Source organism: Pteronotus mesoamericanus, unplaced genomic scaffold, assembly GCF_021234165.1.
Source record: "Pteronotus mesoamericanus isolate MK-2021 breed Mesoamerican mustached bat unplaced genomic scaffold, CSHL_Meso_final contig_46, whole genome shotgun sequence".
In the NCBI taxonomy this organism is placed as follows: Eukaryota; Metazoa; Chordata; class Mammalia; order Chiroptera; family Mormoopidae; genus Pteronotus; species Pteronotus mesoamericanus.
This window is the reverse complement of record NW_026555170.1, coordinates 902496-921411: the sequence shown is the minus strand read 5'-3', so window position 1 is coordinate 921411 and position 18916 is coordinate 902496. Positions and strand designations below refer to the sequence as shown.

The 18916-nt window shown below is 39.6% G+C and overlaps 1 protein-coding gene across 1 annotated transcript; it reads left to right on the top strand.

Moving 5' to 3' along the window:
• The first annotated feature begins 1086 nt into the window (after positions 1 to 1086).
• DAD1 (defender against cell death 1) lies at positions 1087 to 17605 on the top strand. Its single transcript, XM_054577719.1, has 3 exons — positions 1087 to 1373; positions 9407 to 9581; positions 17401 to 17605. The coding sequence occupies exons 1-2, from the start codon at positions 1163 to 1165 to the stop codon at positions 9535 to 9537; spliced, it is 342 nt and encodes a 113-aa protein (XP_054433694.1). The 5' UTR covers positions 1087 to 1162; the 3' UTR covers positions 9538 to 9581; positions 17401 to 17605.
• Positions 17606 to 18916: the final 1311 nt, after the last annotated feature.

The window sequence follows — 18916 nt, the reverse complement described above, 5'->3', positions numbered from 1 at the left end:
CGAAACCAAACGGGCAGTGAGAGCCGAAAATTAAGGCAGACCTTAATTTGTAAAAAAGTTAAAATGCTAAATATAGTTAATCCTACTTGTTAAAATATAAAACCTCAAAACTTCAGTTTCCTCTACAATATGAGTTGGAGTGGATAGGCAATGCTCTTGCGAGCCTCTCAGCACTGACATCCCGGGATGTTACGTACACGGCTTTCAAGCGGCCAGCTTGGGAGTAGAAGGCTGCTAAACTGCGTTTGCTCCAGGCACCTTAACCAACTGTCTTCCTTCCCCCCGCCCCCCACACCTGGCCTAATTCTCCTCACTTTCCCCTTCAATCTCTACCCTATTACCCGCTTTTTTACGACTGTAATGATTTCCCCGGGGAGTACCTACAATTTAGACAACGTGGGGCCTGAGAACGTGCCCAATAAATGTTTGCTGAATGAATGAATACCTGTAGGCTTAGGTTCTAGCGCGTGCTTACTCGTAAGCACCCCCAGGGCCGCATCCCATGCCCAGCGCAGGGCCCTGTAAAGGTCAAGCTCCATTCCTCCCTACGCGCCGCACCTTCCTACCCCAATAGCCACTTCCAAACTAGGGCCTGAGCAGTGATTCACCACAGTGGTTTTCACTGCGGGTGAACTAACTTAACTTGCTCTAACGATCTGGAACAGATATATGCAGTGAATATAGCCTTAACAGAGTTAGGGCCGAGCTGGTACTGAACCGGGGGAGCGCCAGGCATTGATTCAAAACAGAACCAGTTTATCTTTGAGGACGAGAGTGGACCAGAGAAAGCCGGAACCCTTAGGTAGCTACGCAGTCCGCGGAAAAAACTCTCCCCTTCTTCCTTCCACAGTATCTTGTTGCCAGGGCAACTTTGAGCGTCACTAACGCGACTCCAGTAATTGGACAGAAAAAGAACACGTCTCCAGCCAGCGGGATATCCAATGCACAGGCGCATTAGCGTTTCCTGGCTGTAGTTCTTTTGTAGATGTATTGTGCGTCTGCGCATTAGTCGTTTCGTGCTTTGCTCCGCCTCTATGGCTGCGCAAATGGGCCAATCAGGGAGGGCGGAGCTGGGGTACAGCAGTGCGCACGCGTAAACTCTACTTCCGTTGTGGTGGTCGCGTCCTGTAGGAGTTAGGGTCGGCCTGTCTATCTTGTAGTCATGTCGGCCTCAGTAGTGTCGGTCGTCTCGCGGTTCTTAGAAGAGTACTTGAGCACCACTCCTCAGCGTCTGAAGTTGCTGGACGCCTACCTCCTGTATATACTGCTGACCGGGGCGCTGCAGTTCGGTTATTGTCTCCTCGTGGGGACCTTCCCCTTCAACTCTTTCCTCTCGGGCTTCATCTCTTGTGTGGGGAGCTTCATCCTAGCGGGTAATATTTCTATAAGTAATCGCAGTAATAATGTGTAACTTTGGTGCTCTGCTTTTATTCCCACAATACTCTTTATATCAGATTACTGCCTTGTGAAGTTAGGAGAGGAGCCTCCATCGACCTCTTTATGAAGGGAGAAATTGAGGCTCAGAAAAGTTGTCACATACCAAATACCAAACAACTTCATAGTAGCTGGAATTAATTCTGTAAAGAAACGACCTTAATGCTGCTGCTCAACCTGGTGACCCGCTTCACTTCATATCGGTCCAGGGAAAATTCCATTCCAAATTTCACTTAACTTTAACACCCTTTTGAAGTTGGTAGACTTTTAAGATGGAAAACCCTACTCTGAAGCCTCTCTTTCACCTTTGCCTAATTATTTCTAACCTCTGGTGAAACGTTTCAATGAACAGTGTAAGAAATATAAATATGGGAGCCTGGCTTGTTGAATCATTCTTTGCTTGACTGGGTTTTAGCTGCCACTTATTTCTTGTGGATGAAGATGTAATTTCATTATCCTGAACTCAGTTTTTATTTATGTAGTTCTATTTTAGCTTTATTACTCTTCCTGACTTCCAGCGTGTGACGCATTGTAGACTGTCATATTTAATGAAAGCCGACTGTACCCATACAATTTTGCCAAAAAACCTGACCTTTCTTGCTCAGTGATTCAGTGAATATTGAGTCCAGAGTTGAGTCCAGGAGTGTTAGCTAGTCCATTTTATAGGTGGCTACCACATGGATCTTGCCAGTCACTGGTATTGCCTGCTCTACAACTTTAAAAACATGCCAAGATTCACTTTTTCCCCCCACTGTAATTGTTGTTGGTTAGGCCATCAATTGTATTTTTGAATCTAATCACATTGGTATTATGCTCAAAGCTTTGGGGATGTGTCAAGTACATGTTTCCTGTCCAACACTAGTTTACGGTTTGGTTAGGACACAGACAAAATATAGCTATAAAATGGTCTGGAGGCTTCATTTACAATGGAAACTTTATTACAGCTTTAAATTATAGATCTGTAGAATGCTTCATACACATTCAAATTACTAGTTCCTACTCAGATATACTCTACCTCTCTTTCTCAGAACTTAAACCTAAGGACTTAATGATTTGTGAACTAGCGTGGTGTAATTGCACAGTTAGCCTGTTAATTTGATGGATATTTCATCGTCTTTGAATTTTGCTTTAGATGACCGGGACCCTGTTGTCTGTGGCAGCATTTTGGCCTTCAGGAGTTGATATGGTGCCATCATCAGATGCACCAGATACCATACCCTCTTTGTTGAAGACTCAACCTCCTCTTCCCCCAATACTGTTCAGACAGGAAGCTTTTATTAGCCAGTCAGGAAAAGGAATATTGAGAAACAGGGCCAGAATCTGATTTAAAAAAAAGAAGACATCTCTATACTGAAATCGCCCTGACTTTATAAGCTTCTAGGGTTAAAATGACTCCTGAGGGCTATATGGAAAACTGGTTCGCTGAAGAGTGGGTGTGTACTAGAGCTATAGATTATTAGTGTGCTAAAACCAGAAGATTTTTGAGCAGAAAACTTTTCCTTATGCTAAGTCCTGTTTTTGAGTCTGTTGTGGCTAAAGGAAAATTGGCAGATTCCCTTCCCTCCTCTCCAGTGAGAGGTTGTTGTGAAAGGGAACTTGAGTAGTGAAGTCAATTTGGGGGGATTGGGACTTCCTAAGCTGCTAGATAACAGGTAATTGGGCCAGGGAATGAAAGTACCTTGAGAAGAAATGATTTATGCCAATTCATAGTTACCACAGAAGGGTATCATTTATATTTCTTATGACGGTATTGACCTTACTTCCTCTGTCATTTGTTAGCTTCGAAGACTAGTTTTAAGGGGGAATTTGTATTTGAAGTTTATCCTTTGTTCTGATTGTTGGGAAGGGAAGCCTTGTACATATTTATGGTGCTGGTGATTCTAACTTCCTTGTGGTATGTTTCCTGTTGGGAGGGAAGGGAGGAGGCCAGTTTGGCTGAGAAAGGGAATTGTAGGAGATGTTGATTGGTAGTACTGCGTGCTAGAGCTTTGAGTGTCAGGCCAAGGAATTTGAATTTTGTCCTGTGGGTAACAGGAAAACATCTAAAGTTTGTTTGTTTGTTTTTAATTTGAGTAAGGGAGAGACTTAAAATTGGTGTTAGCATGTAGGATCAATTGGTGAGAAAAGTTCTTTAGTCTGGTGGCCTCATTTCTTTTTGGCAGTCTGTTCTCTTCCATCCATTCCTTCTGGATGTGTTCATTTAGCATATGCGAGTATTCTTTGAAAATTGATCAATACATTTTAAACCAATATAGAATGCTACCACACTAAAAAGACTGGTGTTATTTGGTCCTGATGAAAATGGTCTGTTTTCCTCTATTCCTTTATGCCTTGGACACTTACCCATTGTTTCAAGGAAGAGCCAGAAATTATCAAGAAAATTGCCATTTGGAAAATTTTTTTTGATCAGTGTATAGTGTAGTAGTCATTGAAAGGACGTCAGAGGTAGAATATATTTTTCTTCACTACAGATTTCAAACATCCTCAGCAGTTGACTGTTTATCTTGTGGTTAGATACCTCTAGAGGAGGATGTCTGTCCCTTTTTCAGACCAACATTCCAGTGTTGGCAGCTCTTCTACTTTCCTTTTTTACCTAACTGAAATCCCTCTTTGTGCTCATGTAAAGTGCTGTGTAGGAGGAATAAATGGAAAACATTGAGTGTCTTTAAAATAAGTCTTTGATCTTGAAGTAATCTTTAAAGTTATTTCACAACTTCAGTGTATTCTGTTCTCTAATCTATATGAAACAGTTTTGGATTAAAAAAAGGTTTTGTTTCCCCTAGTTTACAAATACAAAAGCAGTTTGATTTGAAAGGCAAGGAGGCCTAATCCAGAACGTTTTCTGGGAGTGACTGGGCTGTGTGCACTGGAGGCCAGCATTTTGGGGGGAATTATCCCATCAGTTTTATGGGCCCTTATAGTATCTCTCATAATTGCTATACAAGAGATTGGAAGTTTGCCAATCTTGTGCCTGAGAGTCCTCTAAATCTATTTCATATCTGTTGCTACCTCTTTATGCTCAGTTGACACTGACACTTATTAGGCTACTGTAAGCTTTCACACTGCTCTCCCAGCCTCCAGTCCACCTCCCACTGTTTGCAGGCTTGCTTTGACTTGCAAATCTGATTGTGTGGTTCCCAAAGAAAAATTACAATTTTTTTCCCACGGTATATAGGCTCTGTCATGATCTCTTTATCTCTTGCCTTTGCCCTCTGTACTTTTATCCTCCAGCATTACTGAGTTAACTTGTTATTCCCTGAACATCTCAAGCAATTTTACTTCTGCTTGACTGCCTGGAAAATTCCTTCACTCCTTAGACATCTCAGCTCAAGTGCTACTTCCCTTTGGAATCCTCTGATTCTCCTAGCATTGATGCCTTTTCTTCTATGTTCCTATTTCTGTGTGTGTGTGTGTGTGTGTGTGTTCTGAGAAAAAGAGAGAGAGAGAGAGAGAGAGAGAGAGAAGTAGGCAGATAGGTGGCACTTTGCTACTGTTCTGTGTTTGCATGTCTGTCTGTCCTCTGAAAGGTGAGCCCCTTGAGGGTAGGGGCTGTCTTTTCATCTCTGCATCCTCAGTGCTTAACACTATATATGTTAAATTGTGAGCATGCCCGTAATAATTTAAGAAACACTGAGCAATTATGTGTTGGGTTCTTTGCCGAGAAACTGAGGATTCAACTGAGAGACACAACTGTTCTCTGTTCTCATGATGTTTACAATCTAGTGGGAGATACAGACAAGTAAATATGGATATAGTGCTGTGATGGGAAGTATTGGTGAGCCCAGGGATACAAATGGGCACTCAGCCCTGCCTGGTGGTCCTATAATACTTCCCCAATATGTTTGCTTTTCTAAAATATGCTTTATAACTTTTCTTTCTGCTCTCTTCTGTATTTCCTCTTTTCCTTTATCCACAGTTGATGATCTTTATTTTTTTTGCTAAAAAAGTAGACAGGAATCCTCTCATCTTCCCACCAAGGCATCAGGAGCCCACCTGCCCTCGTATCCTGACTCTGACTGACTTTCGTGGTGGTGGATGATACGTCCCTTTCCCATCAGAGGCCGGCTTCTTCACTTGTACAGAGGGTCCAGTGTCCTTGCTCACTCAGGGACTCAGCTTCTACAATCATCCTTCCATTCTACTTCATTAATCTCTCTCTCTCCTCTGTACTTTCATCATGCAAACATGCTCGAATACTGTTTAATTAAAAAGAATTCATTTGACCCTAGGTATCGCTCCTGCTATCATTGCATTTTTTTTCTTCTCTGTCATCACAGAATTCCTAGAAAGAATAGTCTAGTTGCTGTTTCTCATTTTCCATTCATTCCTTAACCACCTGTTGGTGGTGGCCTTTCTCCACCAACTGAAACTACTCCTGCCAAATCTAATGGCCATGTACCTCACCTTCCTTCCATGCTTGGCAACATTTAACATTTAATATAGTCGGCTGTTCCTTCTGTGTGGAGTACTTCCTTCTTGAAGCTGTTACTGAACTACACTTATCTTGTTCCTTCTCACCACATTGGTTTTTCCTTCCTACTCTTTGTACTGGGTGCTTCTCTGTTGGAGGGCATGGTTCTTGACACCTTCTCTTCTCTGTATTTTGTTTTATAGATGAATTTAAATAATGTCTATATAACTACAACTACCACATTTATATTTTTATTTCTGAACCGTTCCCTGAAATTTTAAATTAGTAAATCCAGTTGTCCATTTGCTATCTTCACTTGATGTCTGATATGCTACTCCAGATTAAACCTTCCTGTCCAGCCACCTTCCTCTTGTCTTTGGTCACTCTAGTCTGGTTAGTCTTACCTGTTATACCAACAACATGTCAAGATTGTTCTTGCTACCTGGAATGCTCTGTCTCTAGAGCTTTACATGGTTGGCTCCTGTCTTTCCAATTTTGGTCTTAAATAGCACCTTCTTGGAGGGGTTCGTGACCACCAGATAAAAAAAATATTCAGCAGTTTCTGTTACTCTGTTATTACCTTGTTTTATTTTCTTCATATTACTACATGATATTTCCTTGTTTATTTGTTTATTTATTTATTATGTTTCTCTCCATCAGAGTATAAGTTCCTTGAGCCAGACTCTTAATCTGTTTGGTTCTTTGCCATATTCTTAGAACCTGGGACAATGCATGACACATAATAGATGCTCAGTTAATATTTTGCTGAATGAATAAACATTTAAGGAGCTAGATTAAATTAGAACTGCTAAAACGGAGAGGCTGCTTCAGGAAGCAGTGAATTTCCATCGCTGGAAGTGCTCAGGGAATGACTGAAGGATCATTGGTGGAGGAGCCTTTTGAACAAGTATGCTTTGCCTTTGGCCAGTGCGTGTGAAGGATATGACACCCCTATCAGTAGACTCCAGAAGGTTTGTGATTCTCCAACTTGGCATGGCTTACCAGGTTCTGGAATGGTGAGATGCTTTGGAAAGATTCCCGGGTGATTCATGCAGCCTCCCCCCGCAGCACGCCCACCCCTGCTACCTCTTGGGCATTTTATGCATTAAATGGAGTGTTGTCCCGTATGACCTCCAGGGTTCTTTGCATCTCAGCAGGACAAAAATTTATGTTGTCATTGTAATAACTTGGGTTACTGTGATCATGATAATGATAATAGATCAATTTATTATTTTATCCACCTCCATGGGGAGCTTCTCTTTCGTTTGTTCCCTCATACTTCCTGAAACACTACCCTGTTCTCCACCCCAATAGCCACTATTAATGGTTTTGTATCTGTTTCTCCAGATTTTCCTTGAGTCCAACTGAAATAAATGAGAAAATAATGCTCTCTCTACACACATACACACACATGTGCGTGCACGTGTGTGTACACATTTTTTAAAGGAGAAATACAGAATGGAATAAATTTTTGGCTTTTTTTTGGTATAATATGTCTTGGATATCTTTGCTGTCAACCTATGGAGATTGAAATCATTCTTTTGAATGATTGCATGGGATTTCAATGCATGTATGTAGTGTAATTTATTTAAATAACCCCATTGATGACGTTTGGACATTTTCATTTTTTTAAAACTTTACAAACATGCTGTTAGAATGTCATTGTTCTGTAAGATAAATTCCTTAGTCAAAAGGTAAAAACATTTTAAATATTAATAGATATTGTTAGTTGCTCCCCAAAATGCACGAACCAGTCTGTGCTCCCTCCGCAGCAGGATTTTAATCGGTTGTTCTTGCTTCAGTCAGTGTCCTTCACATTTTGAAGGGTCCAGGTGCTTCAAAAGATCGGTGGTGCTTCCATGGTGTTTACATGTTTAAGCATAATGAAAACTCTGTTGCCATGGTGATGGGCTGTGGAGAAGTAGTCTGGTAGTTTACTGATCTTTGGGTTAGATCTCAGTTTGTTCCCTTTTCTTGGTTATCGATGGGATGGATGCCAGCCTGAAGTAAATTTGGGTTTTCTTAAGCAGTATGATTGTTTATCACAGGCATAAAGATATTTCTGGAAAGTGTATTCCTGGAGCTCTTTTAATGTCAAATGGTGACCGTGGCCAATATATCAGGTTGGAACCTTTAAGGATGTAGAATGTGGCAATGGAGAGTTCTGTCAAAGTTGATGTAGCTTAGGTCTTTTGCCTTGTTTTTGAGATGAGCAGCTGCTAGAACTTTGAGATCAAAGATTTTCTACAACTGTGAGGTCCTCACAGATAAGCATCTTCCGTTTATAATCTCTGCTATCCAGTATTTACAGCCCATTGAAAGTTAAGAGTTTTATAAATTTTTGTCATTCAACTCAGTCTCTTTGTTATGCCTCAACTTCTTTCCAATCTAGGTATAATTATAAGCTTAATCGGGCAATAAGAGAGTTCTAATGATTTTTTGGTTTTATATATATATTTTTATATATATAAATATATTTTTATATATATAAATATATATATTTTTATATATATAATATATATTTTTATATATAATATATATATTTTTATATATAAATATATATATTTTTTTAATATATATATAAATATATATATATTTTTTCCTGAGTAAGCTTTTGGTTTCTAGCCTAACTCTGAGAGGTTACATTTTTTCCTTTAACAGAGAAGTGTGTAAAATGTAAGTGTACAACTTGATGTGTTTTTAAATTCGCCTGTCTAGTCGTCACCCAGATCACGATACAGAACAGTGCCAGCACCTTAGAGACCTCTGCCTTGCGCCTTACTAGTCACTCCCTCCTGTGAAAGAAAAACCACTCTCCTGGCTTGTGTTACCATAGATTGGTTTTGCCTCATTTTACCTTTTATCAGTGTAATTACACAGCATGTATTTTTTTGACTGGATTGTGTTGCTCAACATTTTATTTGTGGAATTCATCCATGTTGTGAAGTTCTTTTTTTTTGGGTTTGCTGGTTTTGCCTCTCTGCCCCCCCCCCCCCCCCCCGTTTTATGACATACATCACTATATAAGGTTAAGGCGTGCAACAGGACCATTTTACTTACATATATTATGAAAGGATTACCACAGTAGGTTCAGTGAACATTTGTCTTCTCACATAGGTACAATAAAAAGAAAATAAAGGAAAAAAATTTTCTTCTTGTGATTAGAACTCATAGGATTTACACGCTTAACAACTTACCTATATATCATGTAACAGTGTTAGATATAATCATCATGCTGTACATTAGATCCCTAGTAATTATTTTATAACTGGAACTTTGTACCTTTTTACCACCTTCCTTCATTCCCCCCCCCCCTTCATTGCTATATGGTGTTTATTTTACGCATATGCCATAATTTATCTCTGTTACTGTTGACAGACGTTTTAGACTGCTTCCAGTTGGGAGCTGTCGTGGGTATGGTTCCTATGCATGCCTTTTGATACATTTATGCACCATTTCTGTTAAAATGGAATTGTTGTGTCATAGAGGGTGTATGTGTTGATTAATAGTCATATTTGTTTTATACTTCTGGATAATATTTGTGTTTTGCTTCTTGTGCAGTTTGTCTGAGAATACAGATCAACCCACAGAACAAAGCAGATTTCCAAGGCATCTCCCCAGAGCGAGCCTTTGCTGATTTTCTCTTTGCCAGCACCATCCTGCACCTTGTTGTCATGAACTTCGTTGGCTGACTCGTTCCTGTTTGCTTAATTGCGGAGTGGGAGACTGTAAGAATGTAAGTTGGGATCATAGACTTTGTCCCATCATGTTGATTTTAGAAATGGAAATTGTGTGGGGCTGGTTTTGATCATGGTTGGCAGGGTTCCCATATTGCTGATAAGACGTTTGCAGAATTTTTCATCAGTCTGCAAAGTATGCATTAATATCATCATGATTCATCAGTGCTGCTGCTCTTGGTCATTGCCTTTTCTTCTCGCTGTTCTGCAAATCATTAAGATAACAGAAAATGGGAGTTTGCCTGTAGCTAATACATAAATTTCTGCACCAGTAACTCCATGAAAATAACTGAGATCTTGGAAGAGGCAAAAATTGTAGGTTTTGCTTTTAGATTTGCTTTGTAATTTTTTATGATTTTTGATTTTTGATGATTTTAAATGCTGGGCCATTGTCTCCGTAGTACCTAGCATAGTGCTTACACCTGACAGACATCCAGTATATGCTGAATGAATGACTGTGGCCATTTGCTAATATGTGTGCTAAAGGAGAAATAAAAGGGGAAATTGGATCAGCTTGGGAGAACATTTTAGAATATAGGATGAGATGCCACTTGTTTTATTTGCCATTTTTCCTTTTTTATCAGTAGAGCTCTTTTTTCTCTTCCTTTTTTTTTTTAAGAGAAAATTTTTTTAATTCTCACCCACAGATATATTTATTGATTTTTGGAGAGAGAGGAAGGCGGGGAGGGGTGGGGAGAGACATTGATGTGAGAGAAAAACATCTATTGATTGCCTCCTGTATATGCCCTGACTGGAGTTCGAACCTGAAACCTAGGTATGTGCCCTCATCAGGGATCGAACCCACAACATTTTGGGATATGGGATGATGCACCAACCAACTAAGCCACTTGGCCAGGCAGAACACTTATTTTCTAAACAGACTCTTATATAGATTTTCCACATATAAGACAGCATTGGAGCTGGAGTTGTTTTCATTGGCAAGTTGAAGAGCTTTCTTTGCTTGGACTCTCCTTTGTGTGTGTTCTGCCCTCCCCTCTATCCTGCCCTTCCAAGCAGAATCGGAAGCTCTAAGAAGTACATGAGTGTTTTCCATACTCTATATAGCAACACCTATATTACATTTAAGAAAGTAGAGGTCCAGAATAAACCAATGGCCTTCGCCGGCCACATAGGCAGTTGCAGAATAGTGCCTTAGGCCAGTGCTGCTCTTGTTCTACAGCTCTCCTAATACCCTACTTAGCTTACTGATGAATGAATGTACTCTTTTCTTTGCCTTTTCGCTACAAAATTTAGTGTTGTAGTGTTTACTGGGTGGTAGAGGAAAGAGAACCTTAGGAAATGTTATCATATTTGGGGGAAGAATATTCCAGGGTTGACCTCTTTCTATCACTACTTGGAAAGCTATCATTTCTGTGCTAATCAGAAATCCAACACAAAAAGTTAACCATGCATTGGTTTGGGCAAAAAGTCTCTATGGTTTTTTCTGTAAAATAAAAGACAAATTTTTAATTTTCACTAGTAACTTTATTGATTTGGATATTTTGAGTATGTTTTCTATCTCCCGTGTAGTATAATGTCAGTTGTTCTCAATTAATATCTTGATTTGATCTCTATCAACTTCAGCTGGTCTACCTGACCTTGGAGCATTGTCCAGCAAGAAAGTTCAGTATGAAACTTCGCAAACCACTTTTGAAATGTTTGATCAGTCACAGCACCTTCTCCATATACTACACAAATCTTTTTTGTGTTTCAGTTGTGTTTTTACCTTTCTTGAAATCATAAAGCATAATATGCCAAAAATGTTGCTTATTTTCTTCCATCTTCAGTATTAAAATGGCTACGCAAAAATTAAGCAATTTTGATAAGTTTCTTTTAAATGCATGCTGATATGACAGCTGTCTCAGTACAATCTAACAAATTGTTTTGAATGAAGTTAAAGACAATTAAGTGCTACTAGAGCTATTATGGAAAAAACCAAACAAACTTTTTGGCCAACCTACTACTAAATGAATGCAATAATGTGACAATGACTATACTTCAATTTCTGGCATGAATTAATCAGTTACTTATATTACGTAGATTCTTTTCATTGTTGATGTTACCTCGAAAACAGTTCTATTTCATTTTTAATAGTGGTAAGGTGACAGGTTGTTTACTGCAGTGAAAAAGTTTGGGAACCACTTTTTCTACAGTTTTTTTCCCCTTACTATTCTAATACAATTTATCTCTTTGGAGAACTGATCAGAACTTGAGTTGTCCCCCCCACTTCTGCCATTTCTATGTGCCAGTCAGTGCCTTATTACTGGAAATACGAAGAAGAGTAAAATATGGCTCCTGCCCTATTGTAGGGGAGAAGGACTGTACACACGGCAGTTAAATACAGCAGAGTTCAAGCCACACGAAAGATGTGAACAAAGTTCTGTGGGAGTTGAGAAGGGAGCCACTGTGCAGAGGCAGCAGACGGGGTGTCTGACCAGTAACTCTTGGGAGTACGGCTACAAAGCTTACCCACCAACACTGACCTTATGCCTACAGACATCATGAGTGGCTCTTGGGCTTACTGGTAGTAACTTTGCTGGAAAGGTTGTAAGTCTTCTGATTGCCTTATTCTAGATATCTCAAGTTATTTTTTTCTAGATGAGTCATGTATATCTTAAGAAAGGGATAAACATTCCAAGGATGTTTTCTGAGATCAGGGAGATAGCAAATCCTGGAGAATTGTTTCCTAGGGCTGCCATGATCGGAGGAGGACTCTCCTGCAGAGAGCTTAGTATTTCAAAATTGTGACAAAAATGGAGACCAAAAAAGGCAGGCTTAGGAGAAACTGTATACTGCAGACTTGTAACAACCTAGAGCCACTTGTGCAGTTGGGAATTATGGGTCTAAGGTACGGCAGAGTCTTCCAATCCCAGATTACAGTGTTCGGTCATTTTATAGAGAGTATGTTCTCCCTGGGGGGCTGCCCACAGAGAGCCTTTATTTTGACATTTACTGTCCTGTTCTTAATTCATAACATATATGTGTTTGCCCTTTTTATGTGCCTCTAACTCAGTTCTGTGAGCAGTATGACATAACACTTTCAAAGTAGTTTCCAAGTAAGTTCTCAGTATTTATACCAACTCAGAAGGTAAAACAAAACAGATTGAACATTCTCCATACTTGCCAAGTATGTTGAGAGTTGGATATAAAAAGAATAAACAATCTGTGGTATAACGCTTTTGCATTAATTTGGGGGCAACATTTAAAACCAGCAGATTTGAATATTTAAAAATTTACATACTCTGTAATTATTTTCTGTTTTGTTTTTCCATATATCTTTGTGCAGTTCTTAAAAAAAAGGAAAGGTATGGGAAACTATCTAGGTGTTCCAAAGGGAACTGAACAAAAGAGGGACATAGTTTGGGTTACAGTCTGGGAAGGAAATTTCCTGGACTTGGGCCCTGGATCAAAGGGTAAAGTTAAATGGGCATACAAGGTCATACCTGAGCTTGGAAGTGTGCTCAGCCTGGTGGAGACTGTTTGGCTAATGCTTGTGTTAAAATCCTGTTAGTGTTGCTTTGTTTTTACAATGGAGGCCATTCTTCCATAGGTCTTTAAAAATTCAGTGTTTAATGCTGGATGGAGCAAGGGTGCTACAAGGCTGGGCAAAACATAACTCTGACAAGCAGTACTATTTACAAATATGTAATTACCATTGGCCTATCAAATTCATCAAAGTGTAATAATCTAGAGAATTATTTTAGGAAGAGTCTAAATATTATTCTTTAGGTTATACTGCCACCTAGTGGAGTATACACTTCATGTGCTGCGAGATTGTACTTCAAAGCATAACAAGTTGACTTGAGGGGAGGAAGCCCCTAGTATCTTGGTGATAAAACCTATTTTTTTTCAGTCACAGGAGGGCAGCAGAGGTCCAAGTAGACTTAGATGCTGGGTGGGGATTTCTTTACCTTCTGGTCAGAAGTGGGCAGTGTTGAGTTAGGTTCAAAGGGCGTTGAGCCATTAAGTGGCCCAAGGCTCTTGTCACACAGGAAAGACAGTGTGCAGGGTTTATATCCTCCTCTTGTCAGTTCAAGAGCATCCTTTTGGTTTGTTCTAGACCTGTTTTTGCTCTCAACGTGACCTCCTACTGGTAATAATCTTTAAGTTTCTGTTGGGGGGGGGGCGTTAAAATATTTCATTTCTCTTTGATATTTCATCATACGTTGAATTGAGTTTAGCCACCACATAAGTTCTCAAAAAGGGAACTATTCTAAATTTGTAGAACACATTTTGAGCTAAACACACAGTATGATCTTTCTTCAACTCCCTTTTTCTTCAGAGGGCGAGATTAATTCTTTACCTGTTATTCTTAAAACCTTGAATCTGCTTACTCTATTTGCCAAAAAGCTCTAATTGATGATTCTAATCGGTGACTGAGCTGTTTTGTATTTGATCTGCTTAAAGCTACGAGGGGGGCGGGGAGAGAGGGGGGAAGGAATATATCGAGTATATTTGTGTTCATGAAGTTCATTGCTGCTCTGACACCCCACCTTATTTTCCCTACTTTTATAGCTCGATGATTCCTACTCCAAGTCAACTTCAGCCCCATGTTTCATAGGCGCCTCTCCTGGGGCTCCTGGGGGTCCACTGTACAGGTCTCTAATGCTACACTTATCACATTGTTGTAAAACTATTGATTCACTTCCTTGTCTCTCCCACTGAGGGTTGGGACCTAAGGATTTAGCACAGGCTAATGGTCACGATACATGTGTGTTGAATGAGTGTATGATGAATAAATCATTTTTAACTACAAGAAAATGTGATGTAAAATAGCTGTATCGTTGGATGCTAAGACGTGGAAAGTGCTGTGAAAGAAAGAAGCCAAGGAAAAAATAAACATGAGACTAGAAGTTGGAAGACCTGCATTGTGTAATAGACAAATAAGCTTGTTCCTCAGTCCCAGTTTCCCTTTCTGCACAGTGAGAGGACTGGCCTGGATGTTCATCAGAGTTTCTTGCCGCTGTTCAAGCCTCTGATTACTGGAATTCATGATAGTTCCCATTGTGTTTGAGGAGGATTGGGCTATTTGTGTAGATCGTCAGTTGGGCTTTGCTCTTTTTGTTCTTTTCTCAGTTGGTTTTTATCCATATCATCAGATTCCCATCATCTATTCACAGGAAAGTTGAAAGTGTGACTCTATAACAAAATGCATAGTGTTTATACAAGGCCACCTTTTACAACATTAAACAATATTTGTAAAATGTATTATGGTTATCACCAGGCTTGCAGGACTAGCATTCATTTTACATACCATGTGATCTTCATGGTCCACCCTCTGATGCAGGTAGTTAAATAGTTTTCCCGTTAACACATGATGTAATTAAATTGTGATTAAAGTTTAACTTGACTTTCTAGGCCCTGGATCTAATAAGTGACTGGGAACTTTAACAGATATTTTGACTCAAAAATTTTATTTTCCTTCTCCAATATGTTCAGAAGACTTTTGGATGATAAATATATGCATATTGTTAGAAGGTTTTTGTTAAAAAGGTTAAATTTCTTTTTTATAAACAGAAAAAACAGGAGAGGTTGATAAGAAAGGATTAAGTCAGGCTATGTAAAATGTGTCTGCAAAGTTGGTCTTCTCTAACATGGTCCAGGAGAAATGGAAGAGAACTGACTTTATCCGGAGAGGGTGACCCTGACTTTCTGCAGCGTGGAAATGTCCGAAGCCGGGACTTCTGGCCGCTGAACATTTGAAATAAAGCTAAGTGATGGAGGAATGGAATTTTGGATTTTATTTAATTTTAACTAAGTTTAAATAGTCACCTATGGCTAGTGGCCATGATGTTGAACAGGACAATTCTGGATAAATCTGTCAAACTCCTAGGTTACAGTTTCCCCATCTGTAAAATGAGAGGATTAGATTAGCTGATCTCTAAATCTCCTTTCAGTTTTAGAAATATATGATCTGTGCCTTCTGAAATTGTAGTGATTGAAATTGAGCTCTGAACCTAGAATTTCTGCAGGATGATCTTTGATTTGCATTTTATCTAATTTCAGTTTTAATTGGATGACCAGATGGATTTGAAGGAAAGTCAGTATTTGAATATTATCTGCTCAGTGCTAGTGTCTGAATAGAGATGGTGCTAGAGAGGAATACAGATTCCGAATAGAAATGACCCTGTCTGGCATTATCTTTTGTATCTATACAGGGAGTAATTATTTTTAACAGTCCTTTGTGTAGTGCCTTGCTTTCTTTTAAGATGATTAGAATAGACTGGTCAAGTGGTGCTGTCTTTTCTTCGTGAGTAAAATAGACAAAGTCATTCTAACGTTTCAGTGTAGGTGTCTTCCATTTTGAATGTCTTTTTGTCAGAGGAGGAAACCTTTATCTCTTGGTTAGCAGTGGAAACAATTCTTCTGAGTTGTTGAGTAGTCCAATTTTGCTAAGCTAACATTTCAAAGAATCCTCGAACCTCTGCTTTTAGCATACTGTCTGGTAAATTATTTTTGCCTTAAGGGAGCAGATCTTTGTAAATAGAATTTTCTGAAAACCACTATCAAAGAGACTTTCTCTTATGAGTCATTTTTGCCTTCTAAGATGGACCAGCTCCAATGTCTTAGATTTAAGGCTTTTAATATCATAGAATCTCAAAACTTGACACTTGTACTAAACTAGGATTTCTTTTATAGTTGTAAATGTGTCAAAGCTCTTCTGTGAGACAGCCCTATTCTCTAGTCCTGTCTTACCTCAGCCGTGAGAACTGGTGTCGTATTAATTCATAGTCTGTTGCTTTAAGAAATTTGATGGAGTGAAAGGTGAGTTTTAATAGGTCTGTTTGTTCTTGTTTGGCATTGTGGGTACATTTTGTTTCCTGTTTTTGTTCTTTATGCATTTCTAACAATTTCACTAATGTAGGAATGTTCTGCAATTATGTAGCATTTCACTAAATACCATTGCTAGTAAAATAAAAGCACTCTGTCCAGAAGGTTTTCTTTTTAAGCTCTGATGCCGAAATTCCAGATCAGAACCAAAACATAAAATAAGGTGGTGTCCTTTTACCTGCTGGGGTGGCCCAGCTCCTCTGAAAGATAGTGTGTTTCCCAACCCTTTCCAAGTCATGACACATAGAAGATAACAGTGTTTTCATGGCACGCTGCAGGAAGATCAGCTGCTACAGTTAGAGACTTCGGAGCCCCTAGTGCAAAGGGGTTCCTTTCTGACTGTACGCACATTGGAGCCGCGCTCTCCTGGAGGGACTAGAAAGGAAGCTCAGGTTTGCCAGTCAGGGTCTACCTCCCAGTTCCAGATCCCAAGTGTACCTGACTCTAGCAGCCATGTGGACACTTCTTGGAGTTATTCTCCACATTCTTCCCCAAGATAAAGTTATCTTTAAATGGAAAAAAAAAATTATTTCATCTGTATTTCCTTTGTTAAATCTGAGACTGGGAATTTTTCTCCATTTTCTTGCTTGAATTCTTTATTTTTCCATCCTCCTCCATACTGGAATTGAGTGCTTTATTAGCTTTTTAGACCCAGAGAAGTTCTTCCGGCTAAAGTGCTACTTCCTCACCTCTAAGAGTTGGGCCTGAGAGGACGGACGGACTTACATAAAGGCATGCAGCTAATTAACAACAGAGCTGGCATGAGAACCCATGGCTACCTAGTCAGCTTCACCTAGGTGTGCTGGGAATTCAGATTTGAACATTAATTTTTATGGATTCTTCTATAAAAGTTCATTGAAAAATATTTGCTTTATTCTGATTCTATCCTGGCTTAAATACTGCTCAGGATTTGGGCCACTGTGTTACCATATCACATTTTTAAAAGCCTTGCATGTCTCCTCTTACCTTTCCACTTTTTTCTTTTAGGTTCCCTTTTTGATTTCCGCTGGAGAAGAACTCTTTACATGGCAGCTTGTTGGACCCACGGATTTTCTTTGATTCATACTTACTGCTGGCTCTGACCTGGTGTGCTGGTGGAGAGCCAGAGCAGCGGCTTCCTAATGAGCGTTTATTTACTTGACCTGCCTTCCATTGTGTTACCTTTTTGCCTTCCAAATTAAACTTCGTGCAACTCCTTTCTGTGCTTCTGGCTCTGTTTGGTTTGTTGTTTATTTGTTTTTATTATTTATCGGTTTAAGAATCTTTTTTTTCCCCCTTCAGTCCTTTGTGCAAAGTTCTTTAGGAGTTGATAACTTGCAACTGTGAATCTTACTCCATGTTTTCATTAAGCGTTTTAGAAGTTAATGACAAAAGGCAGTGCTCACCACTTTGTCTTTTTCCTGGACCTGGTAATCATTTACTAATCATTCTGTTGTTACAGGTAGTTCCCTTCTTAGGACACAGTGCTTTCCTGGAACGGTCTCATTAAGCAGTTTGTTAGAAATTGAACTGTTTGCTTCCACATTTATAATTTATAGCTGTTTTGATACACTTTATGGCGAAAAATGAGATACAAGATATGTCCAGAAAGTATCCAGCCACGTACTATTGAAAAAATAGAGGCATTTATTGAAGAAGATACACAGTACAAGAAACACTGTGCATAGGACACTGATGCCTCAGTCCCCCTCAAAGTAGGCACCTTGTGACCTCACACAGCTCTCCGAATCACCATCAGCTGCCCTGTTGTATTTTCCTGAATCTCATTGATGGTCTCAAATCTAATCCATTTCAAAGGTGATTTTAGTTTTGGGAAAAGCCAGAAGTCACAGGATACCAAATCTGGGCTGTCGGGGGGCTGAGTCACCTGGGTGATATGATGTTTCACCAAAAAACTGTACAGATGTGACATGTGAGCGGGCGCTTTGTTGTGATGAAGCTGCCAGTCACCAGTGGCTGCTCATAGCTGTAGCCTTCTGAATCATCTGAATAGTTTCCTCAGAGGAATGCTCAAGCCTAATGCAAAATTTGATGCAGGTTCGTTGCTGTACTTGCTCAGTCATATTCAATGTGATGGCCACACAGCACACATGCTCACTCAGTTGCATCTACCGCCCCAACTTACTAGCACAGTGAAGTCATCATTGTTCATACGTCCGCATTCCAGTCCACTCTCCTTGGCTGCCAGGTTACATCGATGTGCAAACCGTTCTCGTTCTGTTAATAATGGCTGGGCTCTTTCTGGACATCCCTCCTATGTATCTATTACGCAGTGTAAGAGAGTGCGAAGAGTGGGAGTTTTGTTTATATGCTTATATATAGGATACAGTATTCTCCAAACTACTTTCACAAATAATCCTCTCATCTTATTCTTGTGATGGGTTATCTTAGGGGTTCCTATCCTCATTAGATGGAGAAACTGAAGCTCAGATTTGTAACTTGCTTAAAATCAGAGCTGAGGACACAGATTGGGTCGAACAATAGATCTGCTGGCTGAAGCCTA

Bases quoted from the DNA above. Each gene is read 5' to 3' on its own strand.
- DAD1 (XM_054577719.1), top strand. From the start codon at position 1,163: ATGTCGGCCTCAGTAGTGTCGGTCGTCTCGCGGTTCTTAGAAGAGTAC. The intron at 1,374-9,406 runs GTAATATTTCTA...CTTCTTGTGCAG, and splicing joins GGGGAGCTTCATCCTAGCGG to TTTGTCTGAGAATACAGATC.